Below are 21934 nucleotides of genomic sequence, written 5' to 3'. Positions count from 1 at the left end.
GTATACCCGTCAAACTGCTAAATCTGAAAATCTTGCAAAAGCAACCTTTTCAGGGTGCTTAAAAGTGACAGAGTATCTGGATGGATATGGAAATAGATCAGGATCTCTTGACTATTTACAGTATATCAGCAAGGATTTCTGCTTTTCAATAGTAATAACGCCAACGTAAAAGGCTTTTCACTCTTTCAAAATTGGACTGTCAAGAATAAGAAAGCTTTAGAGGAAACGGGGCATAGAATTTTCTGTGAAAAAACAGTGAGTTCAGTACTGAGAATAAATTATGGGGCTGAGCATGTGTTTAAGATGCCCTGTTCCTTAATTCTAGGTGTACATCTCTCAAACTATCCCCATTCCAAACTATTACTGTATCTTGTACTGTATCTTGTATCAAGGATCTTGATGGTCTAGTAAAGTACAGTACATCTCACAAGTCTGGATTCTGCCTTCCTGCGGTGTACAGGGTATTATGTTAAACAGAATGTACTAGACTTGCCAAGGAGGCAAGTCTAGAAGGCACTCATCTCAAATTTTGGGTGCAATATTTTTAAAGAAGCAGATTGAAACAATGCCGTTTTTCTAAGAATTAGATTGCAATAATAAAATCAAAGTTATTTCCCAGACTGCTAGTTTTAGAGAAATGGAAGTACAGGTAGAAAACTCACTTCTTTCAAAACGAAATCCTTAACAAATGTTTCATTTCAGTATCAAAATTGTTAACACCCATTCCTTCACTACTTCTTTCATGCAACTGGCAATGTTAATATACAATCTTGGGAAAGATAAAAAAAAATTGCAGCAAGCACAACTCAGTGACCAAATATGAATACATTTCACTTTTTGAAACCACTGTGAATATTTATTGAGCTCACCAAATGCAAACAGGTATCTTCATTTTGCGTGCAGGTAACATTTTCTATGCTTTAACAAGTCAGTTTTTGAATTGCTCTTGAAGTAAGTTTGTTTACAAGGGTCCAGGAAATGTTGCTGAACAGGTATCTTTTGCAAGATATATGATTCTATGTTATATGTTCAGCAACTGTTTTCTCACAATGGGCTATAGCTACACCTAAGGCTGCAATCCTATACCTGCTTAGCTAGGAGTAAGCCCCATTGAACTCAGTGACCTACTTCTGCGTAGATACTTATAGGCTTGCACTGTAAATATATTTTGTCAAGTAAATAAATTGCTCATCTTTAAAAAAGCATTATTGCCCAAATATATATTGCAATTTTAACTATATGTGTTCACTATTTACTGATAATTGTCTGTATAAACTTTAATCAACTAAAAAAGACCTCTAAAATGGTAAAAAAACAACAACCCAAAACCAACAACTTCAAGATGAAATCCAATGTATATCTGGGATGGTGCTTCACAACCATAAAAAGCTGAGTGTATTTACAAAGCAGGCACAACTTTATACGTGCAATTCAGAAGGAACTGTAAACACAAACATTATATATGTACAGCATTTTTTTAAAAAACAGAGCTTCATTAGATCATATTTAATCGCCATCTTTCCTGACAATGACTGTACAGTTATTCACGAGTACAAAAGCAAAGTGTAGCACAGTATATTTATTGTTATCTGGCAATGGTTCTTATTCATAGGAATGAGAACTTTTGGTTTGCCAAATCTCATTCTTTTCCACAAATATTTCCTTTTTTAGGACACTTGGATATAAATCAGTAACTTTCTACTTGTTATCACTGGATTAGATGTATATTTTATTTCAATTAGAAAATGAAATGTGATTCCTGAGATCGCTTCATCATGTAAAATATTCTGCTTTCTTTGTTTTATAATATTTTCACCAGTTTTAGGAAGATACTCAAATAAGCAAACTCAGAATAAACCTATTGAAATTAACGGACCTAACTTAGTCATGTTCATTAATTACAATGTGTCTACTTGGAGTTGAATACCCGACATAGTATTTTACTTCTGCATATCAAAAGTCAAGATACTAGTGCAAGCAGTGTTGAGAAAGAAAAAGTGAAAGCAAATGTATTTTCTCCTAGGAATGGGATATGCACCCAGATTGCATGACTGAGGAGGTAGAATCTGCAGCCTTGATGGGGCTACAAAAATACAATTAAACTACTGAGGTTTACAGATGACTTGTGTGCCCATCCCACAAATGAATGTGGTTTAAATCAGAATTAGGCAGTGGTAGGCCTTATTGTGTCCACAGCTGGATCCCAACCAGGATCAGGTTTAAGGCACAGTAAGCACAGGTTGAGGATCAAGTCTGCAGCTAGTATAGTAAGGCTGTAATTCCTTATATCAGAAGTCACCCCCCTTTCGCTTGGGACTAAACAAACATGCAGAGCAGTGCTTTTCTTCTAGGAAAAAAATGTGCCGGTACTGCGTACCCTTGTGTATCCCCAGAAAAAAGGCACTGATGCAAAGTATCAGGTTTCCTGGAGGCTAAGCTATGTCACAGCATCAAAGCACAGACCAGAGGATAGTCAAAAAAGAGGGACCCAGCTCGCAGTATACAGCAAAAGTGAACTTAGGTGAGTTAAAGCGAAATAATATATTCCATAAAGATTCATGCTGAAGGATGCAAATCACTGTAAAACATGCAGCTGTTTCCCCCTTAATCAATTTTTCCATGTGAATTCCACTTAAGTAAACTCTAAGGAGGGAGAGTGAGCATGCAAGTAAATTAGGATAAAATAAACTATATATAAAGTTTGTAAAGGTTAATTTCCTGCATAAAGCAAATATTATTCTGACATATGCCAAACTACAAGCAGATGCATAAGTACCGTTTTCAAAAAGCTAAAAGCAGTTTGATTTATTTGCAACTACAAACAGATTTTTTAAACTAGCATCATTAAAGTGTCTCAAATAATTGATGTTACACAGATGATTTGCAGTGCAATCCTATACATGTATATTCAAAAGAAATGGGGCCTTTTCCCAGATATGTGTGTTTAAACTTGAAGTTCTAAGGTTGCAGTGATTGCGATGTTACCCAAAGTAAAAAGAAATCAGCAAAGGAAAAATGCAGACATCATAGTCTGTGCATGGCCCAATATCAATGGGAGCCAAGCTTAATGTTGGCTCCAAAAGAGTAGCCATGAAAATATTGGTATTGGGTACCATCCAGTAAATTGTCTAATATCTGCCACTTGTGAACTACTTCTTTAAAATGTATACCCATTCAAAAGAATAATGGCATGAGGATCCACTTCATCCTTTTTTTCTTTATAGAAACATACAAAGTGATATACACTTTATGCATTAATTTTTATGTTTTAAAGAAAAAATATTGATCAGAAAAATGCAATCTTTGGTTAAGATATAGTATTGCTCATTCATACAGCTAATATTGAATATTCACTATATAAGATGCTTAATCTAGAAAATAGTAGTAGCACAATTTACTCAATGATAGAAGCACAGGCAATGATACTACTATGTAGTTGCTTCCATAGTCAGAACATGGAAGACTCAACACAGTCATATAACATATGAGAAAGCACTCAGTGGGTCATTTGAGCCATATCTTCTTTTGAAAACAAATATTGGCTCAACAACCTCCTAACAAAACAGATGTGTTAAATAAGGGATACTAAGGCCACAAAACTCAGACTTACTGCTTAATAATTGCATTCATTGGAATGTGCCGGATTAAGTAGTTGCAAGGACCATTGTTTCATTCACTGCTTCACAATCTATTTTTACATAAAACTAAAATGTCAGTTTAAGAAACAATAAACCTTGCAGACCCATAAAGCTAGTATACGTTGGATGGACAATGTAAAATGGAAATGCATAAAAATGAGAGGCTATGGATTGGCTTACATAAGCATCATATGCACTGTCCTAAAAAGAATAGTATTCAGAGCAACGTAAACACTTTAAGTACAAACTTTGTCATATATTAGAGTTAGGAAACTTGTCAAAGTAAGGCTCAGGAAACTGACATAAAAGTACAAATTAAAATTACAGTTTAATATGACATAATGGACTTTTCTTGTATTAGACATGTTTGCATAATTAATTTTGTCAGTTCTGTGTAGCTGCATCAGTTATTTATCATTTGCAGCAAATTATTATTGTGCTGTGTCTATCACAGGCCACTGATCATTAACAAAATACAGCATAAATTAAGTGCAGTGACAATTACATGTTTAGTTACTAATTCAGTGACCAGGTATAACAGAGTTCTTCCATGGAGACATGAGTAAGTATAACAAATTTACTTATGCTGTTTAAGGAGTGCTACAGTAAAATATTGTAACTCAGATGATGATTCATACCACAAGGTGTGGATCTCTGCCAAATTTTCAAGAATAGCTGCATTGCCTGCCCTATTCCATTAAAAAAAATAAAACTAAGACAAACCGGTATTAATCAACAGGTTTTTTTAACTTATTGGTTCTAAAGGTATTATCATAATCAAGAACTCCCTACCCCTAAGATCTATTGACTTGCTATCTGAGAACAGTAAACAATACTGAACCTGAGCACAAATTTAATCTTAATCAGAGAAAATCTTCATAGGTTCTACAGAACATTTCTAGTGGATACTTGTGATTTGAGCTCAGATAGCTTTCAAGTGGGAATTCTGAACACTCAAGGGAGAATCAATAGCTTCTCAGACTTGGTGTAGAAGCAAGATTTAAAGCAATCCCATGATTATATTCAAATAACCATGTGTGATTGGTGTGTGCTTTCCTCACTGAATGTCCCTGTACATATAGTGCTTACTGATGAGGGGTCTATCGTGTTACCAAAGGCCAATGCAATATTTGGAAGTTATTTAGATCTTCAGACAGAATTCCAATTCTAATGCCCACACTGTTGTTAACAGTGCTTACCACAAATAAGGTATGAAAATATGCAGATAATGCTTCATATAAAATAGGGATGAATACTTCCAAAGGCACTGCTATACACCCAAAATCCAAGGTGTTTTGTTTTACAGATAACATAGAAGTGAACATGCTCTAATTACTAATATAATTACTAATATAAATTGATAAGTGCCAGTTTTATAAGTTTTCAAACCAGAACATGTTAGGACAGAGCAATCCTAACTGGGCCCAGGGTACAGCAGGGTGGAACAGAGCAGAAGGATCACTGTGACATCTGCATTTGGGCTGGGGGGGGGGCGGGGGAGCAGGGATAGTTGTTTCCAACATTCTTGCTCCACTAGCTCCTTGCTGATGTAGCCGAGAAGCCCAAATCAGGTTCCTTGCCATGAAATGGATCTGCTTTGGATTTAGCAGTTCCATTGCTTGCCCTGTTCCACCCTGCCCATTTTGGGTTCTTATGGCAGTCACTGCCTGTGTTAGCGTTGCTCTGTTGCACTTTCAGTGGGCACAATGGGGGACACTGTGGCAGCAGAGCCCGGTGCCAACTGATCCCACTAGAGAGGGAGCCCATCTTTTACCCCACCAGCAGTACAGATCAAGGGTTAGGATTGCTCTGGGAAAAATGACTGAATTGTGGTTATTGAAAACATTTAACAATTACAATAGGAATCACTTTCAAAATTGTAGAAGGAAAAAGTACAATCTTGTATCTTTCCAGATGATACTTTGGAAAAGGCAGCTTTCAAATCCTGATTGTAATATGCCACTTGTTTGTATTTACAGACTCCTCTTTTTTAGAGTTTAAAGTGCTTTTCATTGTATCTGTGAATAGTCACACAGCCATGGTATGAGACTGGCCTGGGCATTGCTGCTACTCCTGTGATGATGCTGGTGGCAGGATCATAACAAAGAATGGTATCTGTAGCTTCTCCATTTTCTCGCCTCCCACCAAGGATGTAGATTTTGCCATTACACACAGACATGCCACAGTTTTCCTGTTCATCAAATACATGAAGAAAATTGATAATTAAAACATTTATAGCTGTGATTATTAGTATGTTATTCTCATCCTGATGCACCCTAAAATAGATGTGCTAGGCTACAATAAACTATTTCCTCAGTCTGGGCTTGGATTTGAGCAGCATAATAATTTTGTAGCATTTTGTTAATCTTGGCCCAATAGTTGAACATCTGTAGTGGATTCTATCCTTGGCCAACTGTGCTGGGAAAAGGCTAGATAAGTATCAAGTAAGTGATAAGTTTAAGAAAATGGATGCACAGTACTATATAAGAAAAGAGGAATGATGTGAAAACAAAATTAAGATAGATAACTGGCAGCAAATGAGGAAATATGCTGGAACATTTGAAAAGGAGTACAAGCAGAAGAGCTGTGAGTTGTCTTAAATACTAGGTAGAAGAACACTTTGGAAAGAATGGAAAACTACAAAACAACAGACAAAAATGATGTTAGATATTACACAAAACAGATGAGAGGAAAATCAGGAGTAAAAATATAGGATAAGCAGAGGCCGGTACCCTCCGAGTAAGCTTCTTTATGGGTTTTATAAATGTGTTGGCAAAAGTACTGTAGCAAAATGATAAACTGTTTTCTAGTAGTAGGGTTTGTGTAATTCTACTAAGTGTTAGGCCTTCTGTTGTAGGCCAGAGCTTTCCAAACTGTTGCAACACGTTAGTGTGTTGGCTGAAGTTGGCTCCTCCCAGAACCGGAAAGGGGTTAGTTTAACCGCTGGTTTGCTAGTAAAACTGAATTACTGTGTCGCGAAATGATGCATGTCTAAAAAGTGTTTCACCAACATGAAAAGTTTGGAAAGCTAACATGAACACCAGCCTGTTTCATTGCTTCTTAGGGTATAGCCTTTTCATGAGAAAGTTAGCTTTTGTCAGCCTCATTAGATGTGCTTTTATCTGGATCTAACACAATGTGTTTAAAATTTGGATAAATACAATGTACAAAGGAGCAACTTTGCTAGTTCTTTGTTGTTACCTGTCGACTGAATGTATTCTGCACATGCATCCAATAATCTTCAACTGGATCATAACAATAAATTGCCTTTGTGAGCCCTCCCGCAACATAGATGAGATTGTTTAGTGATACAGCTGTTATACATCTCTTTGCAATGGGGATTGTTGCACGGAGTAGCCAAGAATTAGTATCAGGATCGTAAGACTGAACCTGAAAAGTAACAAACACATTTTACTTTCAAAGCTCTTCTAGTCTAACTTGATATCATGGTTTCAGCTTCCCCGAGTTGTTAATACTGATTGAATGATATCTTTAAATGGCTGAGCAAGTCAACTGTGTAATTGCAAATTATCAAAGAACTTTTCATGCCAACCCAATTAGCAAGTGAGACTCTATAAGGACTTCATGTCACAGGGCAAAACATTAGTAATGCAACCGTTTTATATAATAGTAAAATTCTGTTGCTCCGTGGCCAATCACTTTGAAGACAAGCCAGGGCAACCCACAAACAAAAGTGAGGTTTCACCATTCCCGGGGGAATATGAAATATTATCCCATTGCAAAGCATCAAAAATTTCCCCAACACAATAATAAAGGCAGAGGACTCAGCACACATGCATAGTACCTCATGCCACTTATTGACCATTTGTGTTTTGTCAGTCTATCCTGAAGGTAGACTCTCCTCTAAGCTTGGATGGAAGGCAGTAAAACCCCCTCCAGAGATGCCAAGCAAGGCAGTGAGGGCTCTAAAATAACTTCGATGGTTCTGTGCCTATCAGTTTGGCAGTAAAATCGGGCCACCCACAAACAATGTAGCAATTTCTGCAGACATAGGGGACTTGTTAGGTATTATTATTTAACACATTACAAAAAAGAGAAGATAACCTCCACGCCAAACAGCCTGATAAGGACTGCATACTATGAGCTGCCTTGTCTCCAGGAACAATGGAAATACTGGCAGTGAGTGGTGGTTCAAGCCCCTAGCTTACACAAGCCTGGACATAGAGATTAGGGTTGTTGGAATACATATTATAAAGCAAGGTTTTAGGAGATGGGGAATAAAAAACCACATCCCTCCCCACTATAAAGCAATAAAATGCTCAGGAAAGGAAGCCCACCCTGCAAACTGAATACCTTAGCTCTATATAGCACAGCACAGAAAGGCTTTAGGAGGGTGGAGAAATATTAACCCCCTGCCCCCCACAAGTATCTATTTTCCTTTTATGCCTCCTGAAGGCTCCCCACCCAAAACACAGAACAGAACTATGAGGCTTCTGTTTCAGGTTTGCTGGAGCCTAGAACCTAGGTTCCCAACTGGTGGTCCGCGGACCCCCAGGGGTCCGCGAGCTATGCCGGAGGGGTCCGCAACGGGGTCTTCCGGCGAGGCAAGATGGCGGCGGGCACGTTGGCGTGGAGCTCCTAAACTCAACCAACGTGCCAGCGCCGCCAAATCAGCCCCCAAACGGTAAAAAGCAACCCAAACCGCAGCCGCTGCTGCGTTGTTAGCCGAACCCCCCCCCCCAGCGACCGCACCGGATCGGCGCCGAGGACGCCCGGCCGTGGCCTTGGGGCTTGGGGCAGGCTACATTGCGGAGCGCCGGCGCTCCGGTGGAGAAAGAGAGCCCCCGAGCCTCCGAGCGCGCTGAAGCCCACATCGGAGGGCCCCCGAACGCGCTGCCGCTGCCACCCTCTCCCTCACTGGGACATAGGGAGGAGGGAGAAGAGGCTTTGCTCTGTTGGAAGAGTTCTGTTAGCGTTCTGTCACTGTTATAGTTCTGTCACGGTCCTGTAGCTTGAATCAACGGAATGCGGTGGTGTTTAAATGGATGCAAAGGTTTTTTATAAAGTTTTTTTCTGACTCGGCCCTGCGCAGTAGCTTTTGGAGATCGCCAGACCCAAAGCGCACGCCGCTTCCCCGCCCCCATAGCGCGGCCTCCTTTCTCAAAGCGCCCATTGTCTGCAGCTCACGTCGCACCTGCGACTCAGGAGCCTCTCCAAAGGAGAAGAGAAGCCGACGACACATCTCTCTCTCTCTCCACACACACACAAAGACGCAGGAACAATCAGGACCTCCCCCTCCTCCTCCAGCCACTTCCCTCGTGCCTCCAGCTCCCCCAGTTCCAGCAAATGTTGCCCAGCGAGGAAAGTGACAGCAAACAGGCTGTGTGGGTCAATGGGATGGAGCTTTGATCTGGGTGGGATCAGGTCAGGCCCAAGACATGGAGCCTGATGTAAAATATCCAATTGGAAAAGGAACGCCCATCATACTGTACTAACTAATACGGGCCACAATTCTTTTTTATATATAAAGAGGTCTTGGCAGCCTTTGTTACAGAAATATCACTGTGTGCAATATTTCAGTATTAAAAACATTTTTAAAAAAACCAAATGGAAATGGATATTACTCCCCCCAAAAAACAAGCATTTTGCCCATTGTGAAACATGATACATACCTTTACAGCAGATTCAAAACACGAACCCCCACCCCCCAAAAAATTATGGGAGCTCTAGTTTACCCATAGCAGAGCTACAATTTCCCAGCATCCTTAACAAATTACAATTCCCAGGATTCCTTGGGGCGATGTGCCAACGGACCACCTTAATATTGCTGACGGTCTTGGGGGAACACTTAGTAAATTTTATTGCAGTTGTAGAAATTGTGATATGCTGTATAATTCCTTAATTGTATTTTTCTTTGCTTCTTTTACTTCCATAGTATTCAAAGTGTAATACAATAAAATGCAATATTATAATTAATTGTTGTGGTTGGCATCCATTTGTATCAAGAGGCAATGGAGTGTGCCTCTGCACCAAAGTGACCTCCCTGGGGGTCACTTTGTGTATATGGAGGTCCTGGGCTGCAAAATTATAAGACACCCCCTTTTCAGCCTCGCTGATGTGGTCCAAAGGAAAGCCGAGCAATACATTTGGCACCAGTTGGGCTGCAGGAGTTGCCAGAAGGAAGTGTGCAAGACACTCAGGGAGTCCACTCTGGATTTGTGTAGACTTGCAAAAGATACTTAAAGAAGTAGTTCAAATCATCAACTACATTAAAACTCGACCTCTGCAATCCAGATTATTTTCTTTGTTGTGTAAACAGATCGGCAGTGAGCATGAGCAACTTCTTATTCATACGGAAGTAAGATGGCTTTCTCGAGGTAGGATCTTGTCAAGATTTTTTGAACTTAGAGACGAGGTTCGTCTCTTCCTTCTTGACACAAAGTACGCGGATTTTCTCACTAACTTCTCTTGGCTTTGCTCAGTTGCGTACTTAGCTGATGTGTTTGAACACTTGAATGTGTTAAACTTGAGTTTACAAGGAAAAAATGTAAACATGTTCAAAGTTGAGGATAAGATTAGTGCTATGGTCAAAAAGTGTCAGATCTGGGCGTCAAGGATAGAAAACAAGTAACTAACTAACTTTTCTACTTTAAAACAATTCTTGGAGCCATCAGAGGAGAGTTTGCCTGACCAGATCAAGATCAATGTAGCCGAGCATCTACGCAGCCTAGCCACCACTTTTAGAGAGTATTTCCCTGAACCTGACCCTGACGACAGATGGATTCGAAATCCCTTCAGCTGTGAAGAAATACACAAAAAAAGAAGAGCAAGATCAACTTGTGGATCTGTCCAGCTGTGGTACGATGAAAAACATTTTCATCAGTGATAAAATTACAGACTTCTGGGCATCAGCACGCAAGGAGTACAAGAAACTTGGAGAAAAAAGATCCTTCCATTTGCAACCACATATCGGTGTGAGCAAGCATTTTCTTCCATGTGTTTCATGAAAAACAAATATAGGAATCGGCTCGACATGCAGTCGGATTTCAGAGTGAAAGTTTCAAGTTTGGAACCTAATATTTCAGAAATAATGGACTCAAAGGACAGATTTAACTCATCTCATTAAGAACTGAAAATTTAAACTAACTGGAGTACTCTGTTGTAACTAAAAAGACTTAATTTGGCTCTCACTTTTTAATTTTAGGATTAGGAATTAATGGGGGTCCTTGTCACAATAGCGGCTCGATGAGGGGTCCTCGAGAAAATTTTGTTGGGAACCCCTGGCCTAGAACAGGAGTTGGGAATATCTTGCAACATGTTATGGTAGGTTCTCGCTGGTTTTTAATTACTAGTAATTTTTATATATTATTCATTTTGAATGTTACTAAAATAGAGAAAAGAAAGTGAATACAATTACCCAACCTTATCAGAGCATGTGTTGTCATCAGGACCTCCACCTATCACAAACAGTTTGCCCACGCAGCTGGTAACTGCTGGAGAACTCACTGCTTCTTTAAGAGATGCTACCTCTGTCCATCGATTGGAAAATGAGTCATAACATTCTACGCTGCTCAGTCGGCTTTGTCCGTCGTATCCTCCAACCACATATACCTTTAAAAGTAAAAAGAGAATGTTGCCAGAATATGCTTATTGCCTGGCTACTTTAGCAAACCAAAATGTGGCATTACACAAAGCCTCAATGTTTTCATTTGTGACCTGTTGAGTTGTGAAAATGTATTTATGTATTTTAGGACCAATCCCTCCCCCCCTGCAGTTTAAGAAAAGGAAGTTAATGCAGTTACAAATTCACACACACCAAAAAGCATGGATATTGGAAATTAAGACTCCTTCCTTAATTTCCACACTGTGTGCACTGTAAATATAATATACAATCTCACATATTGTGCATGCTTAAAACTGAGGCTTCCTAAATAAACTATTTTCCTTGGCCATTTTCTTTTATTATTTTTTTACTGGCAAAATGTGTAGTTCTATATAGCACAGACTAAAAATCAGAACTGAGTTGACATCCACTTCAATTTTAAAAGTGGTGCAATTAATTGAGAGAATGCAGTCTGATTTCTAGATATGTGATGTTCATTTCAACCATGTTATTAGAAAATAACAAATATCTCTTACTTTACCAAGAAGAACAGCCATCTTATGACGCCACCTCCCTTTATTTAGAGAGGCAACTCTGATCCAAATGTTAAGCTGAGAATTATAAATCCACACATCACGGCTGTTGATTCTTCCACCTCATTTGAAAGAAAAGAAAAGACAGGAATTTGGCTGTTATTAAACAAAGGGTTGGCTCCATTGTGCCCAGTTGTGGACAATGCCATATCATGATAAAAGTATATTTCTGAAAATAAAGTTCACAACAATATATGAAAACACTTCCTAGAATTCTTTTCTACTGAGCAATTAAAGCAATACCTCTTTCCACCAATGTACTTTTTTCTGGAGTAGTTTACACTTTGGATGCTGTTTACCTAGCTGGGGAAAACTTGTGCTTAGTGGTAAAGTGCATTTCACATATAACTTAGCTGTGGTGATGTAAGTCACCTCTTCGAATGCTATCCAAAAGTGGGTGCCTAAGTAATTTGTGCATTCACTTTTCAGTGCTTCTGACAATGTGCAAAAGTAGCACTAAGTCCACCTCTCCATTTCCCACAATACTTCCATAAACTGATGATAATAGTATTCTCACTACAGTGCTTGTTTGTGTAATATAAATTGTTTACCTGAAACGAGGATGTCATTCCTCAAAGCACAAACTGCATACTCAGACTTTGTAAATTCTGGTAATTTAGCCAGTGATTTCCACTCTCCTGTCATGGGGTCGTAACATTCTGTATAGGGCAAATTAAATCCCCCAACTCTTTCACAGCCCCCAACAACAACTATCACTTCAGAATAGCCAGTTGACCTAGAAACAAAAAAACCAAAGTAGTTTATTGAAAAACCTAATAAATAAACCAGAATCTGAAGAAAACATGAAAAACAAAAGTCAATTTATCTGTCCTTAATTTATTCAAAGTAGTAAATACTTTTTTGTATTCTTAGAACATAAATATATATTTTTAATTTCCAAAATAAATAAATCCACAAGTTTACTAAAACAAAGTTGTGGCACCTTAAAGACTAACCAATCCACTGGTACTAGGCTTTAATGGACCAGAGTTCACATGAAGCAGGAAAAGTTATCCCTAGTCTATAGGCACGTACTATAGAAATTCAGACATGCTTAAAAAGCTGCAATTCGAAGCCAATTACTTGCAGAGAAGCCCCACTGGACTTAATTCTGAGTAGGCATAAGAAGCTGCCTTGCACTGACTGAGACCAGTCTATCTAATTTAGTACAGTGGAACCTTGGTTGTCAAATGGCTTAGTTGACGAACAAATCGGCTCCCAAATGCCGAAAATGTGTCCCGGCGTTCGAACATTTTTTGGAAGCCGAACGTCTGATGTGGCTTCTGCTTGAGTGCAGGAAGCTCCTGCAGCCAATTGGAAACAGCACCTTGGTTTTGAGGAGTTGAATGGACTTATGGAACTGATTAAGTTCGAGAACCAAGGTTTCACTGTACAGTGGTACCTCGGTTTGCGACCGCAATCAGTTCCGCGGAGCCGGGCGTGCCCCGAATCGGTCGCTTGCTGAAGGCACGCTTCTGCGCGTGCACGAAGCGCTGATAGAGCGTTTCTGCGTGTGCGCGCGCTGCGCAGATCACTTCTGCGCATCCGAGCGCTGCGGAACCCGGATGTAAACACTTCTGGGTCCACGGTGGTCGGAAACCAAAGCGGTCGCAAACCGAGGTTTGTGTGCAGGACTGTACTGCACTATCTGTACTGAATGGCAGCAGCACTCCGGTGTTTAGAGCAGGGGTCTCTTCCAGCCCTACCTGGCGACTGGACCCAGGACCTTCTAAATACAAAGCAGATGTTCTACCATTGAGCCCTCCCCAAATCCCAACATGGTTAGGATTGCCCTGTAAGTCACATTTTCAGGGGGGTGTCATGTTTCTCTGTTTCAGTAAAAAAAACAACTAGCCTTCAGAAACTTTCAAGACATAACAACTGAAGTAACTGAAATATAAAGCACTCAAATGTGTTTAACATTTCTTGTGTGGTAGTGATGTACTCCCTCCCGCACATTCTGTCTCATGTTGTTCCTTAATTTTTCAACACAAAGAAGCCTAAAGATAAAAAGCAAATCACATCTTTACTGAGGTAATACAAAATACAGTATGTTATCTGGTCAATTGGTTAAATGTTTTTTAATAGACTGAATGTTTCAAATAAAAGCTATCAGTATAATGAAGAATTTATTCAGGAATGTAACAACAACAAAAATCAACCCAGCCCTCTCACCTCCGTGGCCTAGTTCTTGGGGACATCATTTCGTTTCCAAGTACGTGGTATCGTCTTGCTTCATGCAGCAGCTGATAGCAGTCAGGGGAGTTTTGGATCAACTGGTCGACTTCCACTGTCTGAACAAAGTAGTTGGGGTGTAACAAGGGCAATCTTACATGTGTGAGAATTTCCTGTAGCACTGAGCGTCTGAGTTCAACAGCCCGATAAACCCAGCGCATAACGGCTTCAAAAACCATTTCTTCTTTACCAATTACCAGTTCATCGCTGCAAATATAATCAATGAGTTCATCTTTTCCAAGTTCAAGAAATTCTTCATGCTGGGCCACATCCTCAAAATTCTGCAGTGCAAAATTTCTGCATTTGGTAAAGAGTGTTTTCAGTGAATGTGTATCGGCAAAACGCTGGATTCCTAGGCAGTTGCAAGGATCCAGTTGCTCTTCCAGGAACTTAGCGCAAGCATCACGCAGAACACTTATCTGGAAGAGACTTGATGTTTCAAAGAGGTATTGCACATTATCTGTTGTGATTTTAACCTTGCCTGTATATACATATTGTAAAAAACAATCCATGGCTTCTGCAAAAATTCCATTGATTTCTACCAACATCTCCCTGCTTTCTCGGTGATCGTTGCAAAACATAGCTCGGAAGTAGCTGCTGCATGCTGAAAGAACAGCTCGATGACAAGGAAATTCCCTGCCTTCAACACAGATTATTACATCTGTGAACAAGCGGCTGTCACGAAATTCATTGAAAATTTGCAGTATGCTTTCAGCATGGGATGAGCCAGAAGAGAAATCAAAGAACTCGTGGCCCGATAAAGACTTTGGGTCCATTTCAAAAACTTTACGCTTCGTGACCGGGGATTCCTGAGCTCGGCTCTCCCCTCTGTTCAATCTGCGTCCCAACATTATTAGTACCATTGTTATATCAACTCTTTATAATACCATGGAGAAAATACTGATGAGTGTCGTCTTTTGGGTGCTAAAGAGAAAAAATAATTCCAAAGCATTAGTTCAAATTGCAAATGCCATCAATTACATTATGATAGTAACTAGGTTTGGTTCTCTAAACATCCGGCTCCAAGATGGTCGTGCATATAACATCACTGAGTCACACACGCTGCATGGACATTTGCATGCCCTTATGAGTGAAGTGCCACCCAGATACCAGCCGTGCTCATGTTTCATACTGAACTTTTCAGTCCTATACCATGAAGGACCTTGAAGGAGAAAGGGGCTAAAGCTTCACCAACCACTACGCTTGCTGACTGCAACCTCATTCCCACAACCATCAAAGCATAGTCAAGGGAAAGAGCACTCTTAGCCCACCAAGGGAGGTTAGGAATCTCTTTGAAGAGCATCTGCACATTTTGTTTCAGAGCTTTCTTTCTAGGAGGGCCAGAGACTGCTTTTAAAATGTAAGCTTAGAATCTGGGGCCCCTATGGCTGAATATTCAATATCCTGGGAGAACATAATGCAATAAAGATGCTTGAGGCCCCAGAGAAAACCCCAGCACACCTGAAAAACCCATTAAGCAGCTTGACCAGCCAAGTTACTTGAATACTTCACCTGGGGCTTTAGATAACCTCCTACATCATACCATGGATCCAGTCTCTTCCCCTTCATCCACCAAGAACTAAGATGAACACAGACCCAGTGTAAGATACAGAATCAGTGGAGGAGTGTTTGCTTGGCTGCAAGTAGACTTGATCATAACTCTAGTTGGGAGGATGAGGTAACAGGTGTATACGACAAAAGGGAGGATCTGGCTGTATTTGTATTAACCCTTTTGGTCCCTGAAAACACCTGCATCTCTCTTGGGCAGCCTTATTTTTAGCTCCTACCTTCCTTGTCTTGGCTTTTACTTGTCTACAGTCAAAACTTTGCTTAAAAAAATAAAGGATGATATCCAACTAACTGCTTCTAAAATTTACACTTGTAAAACCAAATCCCTCTCCCCAAATCTGTTCTGGGTTTTCTTCTACCCCCGGAGCAAATTTAGGAAGAGAGTGGAGCAAACATCAGGAGTTCTGTTGCACAAGCATAAGTTAGTTGGATACCACCCTAATTTTTCAGTTGCCTGTGGAACATAAATAAAGAGATAACCTAAATCATGGGGCATGGAGTTCCACATACAAGATGCCACCACAGAAATAGGCAATAGCATGTGCAAGTGGGACATAACAGCCAAACATAACTAATGGGGAAATTCATGTAAGAGGAGAAAGTCATTCAAGTAGCTTGGTCTTAAGCTATTTAGGGCCTTAATAGGTTTCAAGCAACACCTTGAGTTGCATTTGGAACTGAGGTTGAAGCTAGTGCACCTGATATAATGAAAGGTTTACATGATTCTGCTCACCTTGCCCCTGTCAAGATTTTAAGTAGCAGCATTCTGCACCAATTTAAGTTTCTGAGTAGTTTTCAAGGGCAGCTCCACACAGAGCATGTTATAGTACTTCAGTCGAGATGTAACTAGTGCACACGGGACCAAGGCCAGGTCTGGCTGTGCCAAGAATGAGCGCAACTGGTGCACCAACTGAAACTGGGCAAAAGCATTTGTCATGAGATCAACTGTGCAAATGAATCCTTAATTTAAAATGCCATGACCTAAGGGAAAATAAAGGTGAAAGACCACAGCAATCAAGAAATCAGGCAATTTAAATTTCCCAGGTTAAGTGAGATTATTACTGCATCAATGACTAGAGGTCCGTCATTATTGGAAGATTACGAAATGGAGAAGAACAAGGGGAAAGATAGAAAGTTTCCTTCCCTCTGCTCTGCCTTATTTCACATTCATTCCTGCGCTTTCTGAATGTATCTAAAATAAAAGTTCTTTTCTCAGCTCAAAACTCATAAAGTATCATTTCAATGTGACCAGGCCATGTGAAATGGAAACAATATGAATATATTAGTTATGCATGCATGCATTATCTCGCACAAATCAACGGACTGAATTTACCAGGTGTGTTTCCTAGAAGCATGACTCTTGCTATTATCTCACTTTAGTCTTGTCTACCTTAGATAAATATACCGTACATAAGTTTCTAGCATTTAAGCTGTCTCTTTTATTTAAATATCACTTACAATTTCATTGCTTTTGCCCAGTTACACCCATATTTAATACTAGACATAAAAAGTCATCTTAAAACCATTTGATTGTTATTCTAGACCTTAAATAACTTTAATATGTGATTCAGAGACTCAATAGTTAAGCTATTAACAAAGTGCCTCACATCTACTACATCAATAATCTTTACAACAACCTGGAAGAAGTGTATAGATGGTTTTGTGTGGGGTCATACTCCCCCTGAAGCAGTAGGTTCACAGTTTAGAGTACAGTGGTACCTCTACTTACGAATGTTTCTACTTACTAATGGAGCTCCGTCCGCCATCTTGGATGCGGTTTAGATAGGATTTTTTTCTACTTACGAATTTTTAGATAGGGTTGCTTCTATTTACAATTTTTTTCTCCCAATGGGATTCGACTTACAATTTTTTTTCAACTTACGAATGTGTGTTCGGAACACATTAAATTCATAAGTAGAGGTACCACTGTATTCTTATATATACAGGTAGCTGTAGTGTATAGGAGTATATTTTTATTTACCGATAGTTCTTCAGTCGTACTTTCTTCTGGAGAAGCAGAGTCTGGCCCTAGTTAAGTTTGTTTCTGAGCTAGTTAGTTCCAAGTGGGATTTCTGTAATGCATTTTCCTTGGGGATACCCTTGAAGACAGTTTGGAAACTCCAATTGGTGCAAAATATGGTTGCAAGTTTCCCCTGGGGTCAATAGACTGGAGCGCATACAGTTCACCTGCCAGTTTTACTGGTTGCCAGTTTGCCTCCAGCCTCAATTTAAGGTACCGGTACTTGTTTTTCTCATTAAATCCCCAAAGTGTCTGGGGCCTAGGGTATTTTTGGGAATCATCTCCTCCCATGTGAACCTCTCCAAGAACTTTATTATATCTCTGTGACTGTTCCTTCTGTCCTCCCATCAACAGACGTGCAGCAGGTGGCGATGAGAAATATGCCCTCTTTTGCTACGGCACCCTAATTTAGGATGACCTCCCAAGAGAGGCACATGTACATTTGTCCTCTTCATCTCCTATTTTTTGGCAGACTTTGAAAACTATCTAGTTCCAGACCTTCTTAGTATAGGGCCACCTTTAAATGTACTTTCATTCTAGGACTGCTTTTTAAATATTCCCGGCTCTTTTACAGTATTTTAGGTTAATAATAACTTTTTTTGTTTTACTGTGACTGTATCTGCCTTTCGTATACTGCACTTTGAAACTGGTGTTGCTGCTGGGGACCACTTTGCATATACGGTAGGTGCCAACACTGGAGGCTGTCTGGTTGGCATTGACTCATGATGGGTCAATTCAGAAGTGGTTCCTTGTTTGTGGAATGCCCCCTCTGTGCAGGAGTGTCTCCCTCCCTCATTGCTGACTTTTAGGAGGAAGTTTAAAAAGTATTCATGTTTACCCAGTCATTTGATGGCTGAAAGCACTGTTCCCAAGAACCCTGAGATCACTGTTGAATGATCTGTGGGTTTTTTTTAAAGTTGTTTTGTTGTGATGTATTTGCTGCCCTGGAGAAAGTGTGAGATAGAGAGTAAATAATAAAATAGATCAGTAATATAGGTAAGTATGATTATTCTCATATTACAGATAGAGGGCTCTGGAGAGAGCATTCAGGTCTTGCTTGTAGGTTTCCCATAATCATATGGCAGACCACTGTGAGAGCAGAGAAGTGAACTAGATGGGACTCTGGCCTGACCTAGCAGGGCTGTTCTTGCACCTTTATGAGAAAAGAATGGTTCACCTAAGGCCATCAAAGTGATTCCAAAAGTAAGTACTTGCTAAAGTAAGGTTTTAGGTCATGGTTTGCAGTTCAGTCTTTTTACTATCTCCTTAGCTCTTTGTAAATACAGTGTATCAGGCAGCTTGACCTTTCCTGCCAACAGTTCTGAGTAGGTGAGACTGCATTGTAACTTATGCTGTTATAATTTTTTTCTTATAATTAACCTGAGATCAGGTAAAATAGCAGAAACAGGACACTGATATTGACTTCCTTAAGACCCAATATGCCTAACTGTATTTCCTTGTGTTCACCTAATGTTACCTATGTATCTCCCTCACTTCACCTTATTCTGCTCCCTGTGTGCCCCACCACCCCAGGGCTGAAATCTGAGAATGTAAATACTACCAGGAAATCTTAACGTTCCATAAAATGTTCTCTTTGGACAGATACGATCAACTAATAATTCTGCTTAACTCGCCAGTGAAATGTATGTCAGTCAACATTATGATGCTACTTATTAGCCAGTTGCAAATGTTCACCTCGTTTCCTTTCCAGATAATTCCCTTACTTAAAACATGTTGTTGTTGTTGTTTTTAAAAAGACAGCAGAGCCAAAGTACCTGGCAACATTTTCCTCTTTCCTTTCCAGATCATCTCGAAATTACACAAGTCTCCTTCCACCCTTTACAAGGACGGGGGGGGGGGGGCTGTGTTTTGTTTGGTCTGCAAAAATAAATGTCACTATGACTAACACTCGTCATTCTTCTGGGGTTTCATTATTTCCCATTGTACTGAAGAGAGGTATGATTTGCTGCGAGACTCGCTGTGGCATCAACGGGCCCTATGAAGAACATGTAAAGAGCCCAGCACTAACTGAGCAGGAGGAAAGGTGTTCATTTGACTTAAGTCACATTCGAAGTGTGTTATATGAGAAATAAAACTCCGGGTAAAAGCAGGCGCGTGACTGAAAGGCAGGCGTCACTTTAAAGCACTTGAGGCAAAATAACGGCCTTCTCGCGTCAACCTGCAGTGAGCGTCCGGTTCGAGCCGTTATACAAGCGGCCTCGGCTCGAACCCGAGCGACGCCTCGGCCCGGCGCGCGCTCGAACACATCCTCCAGTTCACCTTCACCCTGAACAGCCCTGGAAGACAAGCCTCGCCCCCCGCATTTTATGTCCAATTAGAGAGCGCGACTCTCCCACCGCTCCCCCCCTTCTCTCCGGCTGGTGCGGCGATCCAATCACTCCTCCAGCTGTCCCGAAGAAGGGAGCGGAGAACCAACCATAACGCGCTAAGGGATGGTCACCCGGACCCGATTACTGTATATTTTGGGCCTCAGGCGACTCCGCCTCCCGACGCTTCTTCGCGGTTCGGGTCTAAGCCAAAGCGTCGGAGCAGCATTTCCACTTCCTCACAAAGGCCTGCGTGTTCCAACGGCTCCTTGCGAGGCCTCCCTCCTCCCCCCTCCTGAAAAAGTGGTCTGGTCCAGAGGAACTTGCAGCCAACGCAGCCTCTTTGCCAAGTACCTCAAGGGCGGGGGGGGGGGGGAGCGGAGCTCCAGTGACTAGGATTCACCCCAACGGGAATACGATGCGCAAGCGAAGACGGAGTGCACGAACCAGCCTATTCGCATAAGCATAAAACAGCCACCAAATTTAGACCAGGGTGACCGTCCATATCAAAACGCAGGAACATTGTTAAAAAAAAAGAGAGAGAGGAGGGGGGAGGAATGGAACACTTTCCAGATGCTCGCGAGATTGATCCAGATCTGTCAACATTCTCTGACCAATCCAGCTTTCTAGTGCCGGCCTGAAACACAAGTGCCTGGCCAATCTACGGAGTAGATGTCCAACTGGGTGGACTGTTTAGAGGAAAGAGGAAAAAGTAGGGAGAGAAAAAAATTCTTTATCGAGTTCCACTCGTAATCCTTGGGTGTCGAAGCACGAAACCTTAATATAACAAGAGGCCTGACAACTTTACCATTCGAAATCAAGAACTTGCAGTATTGCTCCCCTCCCTCGCCCAATGGCAGTGCAAATCCGGAATTTACGTGTCCTTAAGTACCGACCTAGGAAAGAGGCGAACTCTCTCTCTCCCCCCCCCCCCCGCCAGTCGCCACGCACATTGTTTTCCACCTCCAGCTGAACTCTACTTCCTTTCTCTGCGCACGAACAAGGCGCTCGACAGTATTAACGGCGTTGTGCTTCGCTGCGTGTTTAATACTAGCCAGGAGGGGGAAAATGGAAATTGCGCCAGGGCAACTTATCTCTGCCCTGCCAACATAACAACGGCTAGACATTGCAATATCAACGGGATTTTCTCTCCCTTGCAAACCTGACACAACTGATCTAAAAACAGAACACCATAGCAGAATCCAGACGCAATTTAATCTTCGCTGAAATTCATTTCATACGAAGTTTCCTAGAAAAGCCGGACTGGGGTGGGGTGAAAACATAAATGTTAAGGGAGGACATATTTTCTGTTTGTAATTATTACTGTACGGGAGTTACCACGAGCCTTGCATTCGAACCCATTACAATTGTAGGTATTATTATGGTTGTGCGCCTCTTGATGCTGCTTTTCGAAAGGAAATAACTCCTGCGCCGGCCACCTGACCCCAATTATACTTTTGGCCTCCTGAGTTTAGCCAAGCCATTTACCTGTCAATCACAGTTTTCTGCCGATCAGAAGGAGCCGCACAACGGCTCCGCGTCTCCTCCGCTCTCGCGCTCTCTCTTTTTGTCTGCTTCAAGTTCGAGCTCAACTCAAAACAAAGGAGACCCCGAAACATGTGACCTCCCAGAGCCAAAACACATGATGTCACGGATGTGCCGGCCAATGAGAGGCGGGCCGGCTGCAAACGTTCTTGGGAGATGTAGTTCACGGTTTGCGATGCAATGCCGCGTTGCACCAGAGGCGCAGAGCTGAGCACTTTCTTCCTCTTGCCTTCAGTGCTACCGTAGGTCTGCATTTACTGTACCGTACTCTTGCTTTGCTAGGACCTGGGAGGCCAGGGTTCAAATTCCCACTCATCCATGAAGCTCACTTGGCTGGCCTTAAGTCACTTCACTTGCTGTGAAGATAAAATAAGGAAAACCATGTACAGTACACCACATTGAGCGCCTTGAAGGAAAGGGAGGCAAGAAATGTAAATAAAATG

The 21934-nt window shown here is 41.1% G+C and overlaps 1 protein-coding gene across 2 annotated transcripts; it reads right to left on the bottom strand.

The window, feature by feature from the left end:
- Window positions 1–247: 247 nt before the first annotated feature.
- Window positions 248–21568, bottom strand: KLHL24 (kelch like family member 24). Of its 2 annotated transcripts, none has more exons than XM_035133319.2 (7): window positions 21435–21568; window positions 13971–14954; window positions 12347–12531; window positions 11739–11857; window positions 11022–11210; window positions 6840–7028; window positions 248–5829 (listed from the first exon to the last, which is right to left on the bottom strand). In XM_035133319.2, exons 2-7 carry the CDS (start codon window positions 14891–14893, stop codon window positions 5629–5631), a joined length of 1806 nt encoding a protein of 601 aa, XP_034989210.1. In that variant the 5' UTR covers window positions 14894–14954; window positions 21435–21568; the 3' UTR covers window positions 248–5628. The 2 variants fall into 2 exon arrangements, with proteins under 2 accessions (XP_034989210.1, XP_034989211.1); XM_035133320.2 differs by lacking the exon at window positions 21435–21568 and adding an exon at window positions 16333–16515.
- Window positions 21569–21934: the final 366 nt, after the last annotated feature.

The sequence above is a fragment of the Zootoca vivipara genome, chromosome 5, assembly GCF_963506605.1.
Source record: "Zootoca vivipara chromosome 5, rZooViv1.1, whole genome shotgun sequence".
In the NCBI taxonomy this organism is placed as follows: domain Eukaryota; kingdom Metazoa; phylum Chordata; class Lepidosauria; order Squamata; family Lacertidae; genus Zootoca; species Zootoca vivipara.
This window is presented reverse-complemented; position numbering and strand designations above follow the sequence as displayed.

Coding starts and splice junctions, on each gene's coding strand:
- KLHL24 (XM_035133319.2), bottom strand. CDS start 14,893: ATGGTACTAATAATGTTGGGACGCAGATTGAACAGAGGGGAGAGCCGA. Junction 12,532..13,970: donor CCAAGAACTAGGCCACGGAG/GTGAGAGGGCTG, acceptor TTTTGTTTCTAG/GTCAACTGGCTATTCTGAAG. Junction 11,211..11,738: donor TGGCTGTTCTTCTTGGTAAA/GTAAGAGATATT, acceptor TTACTTTTAAAG/GTATATGTGGTTGGAGGATA.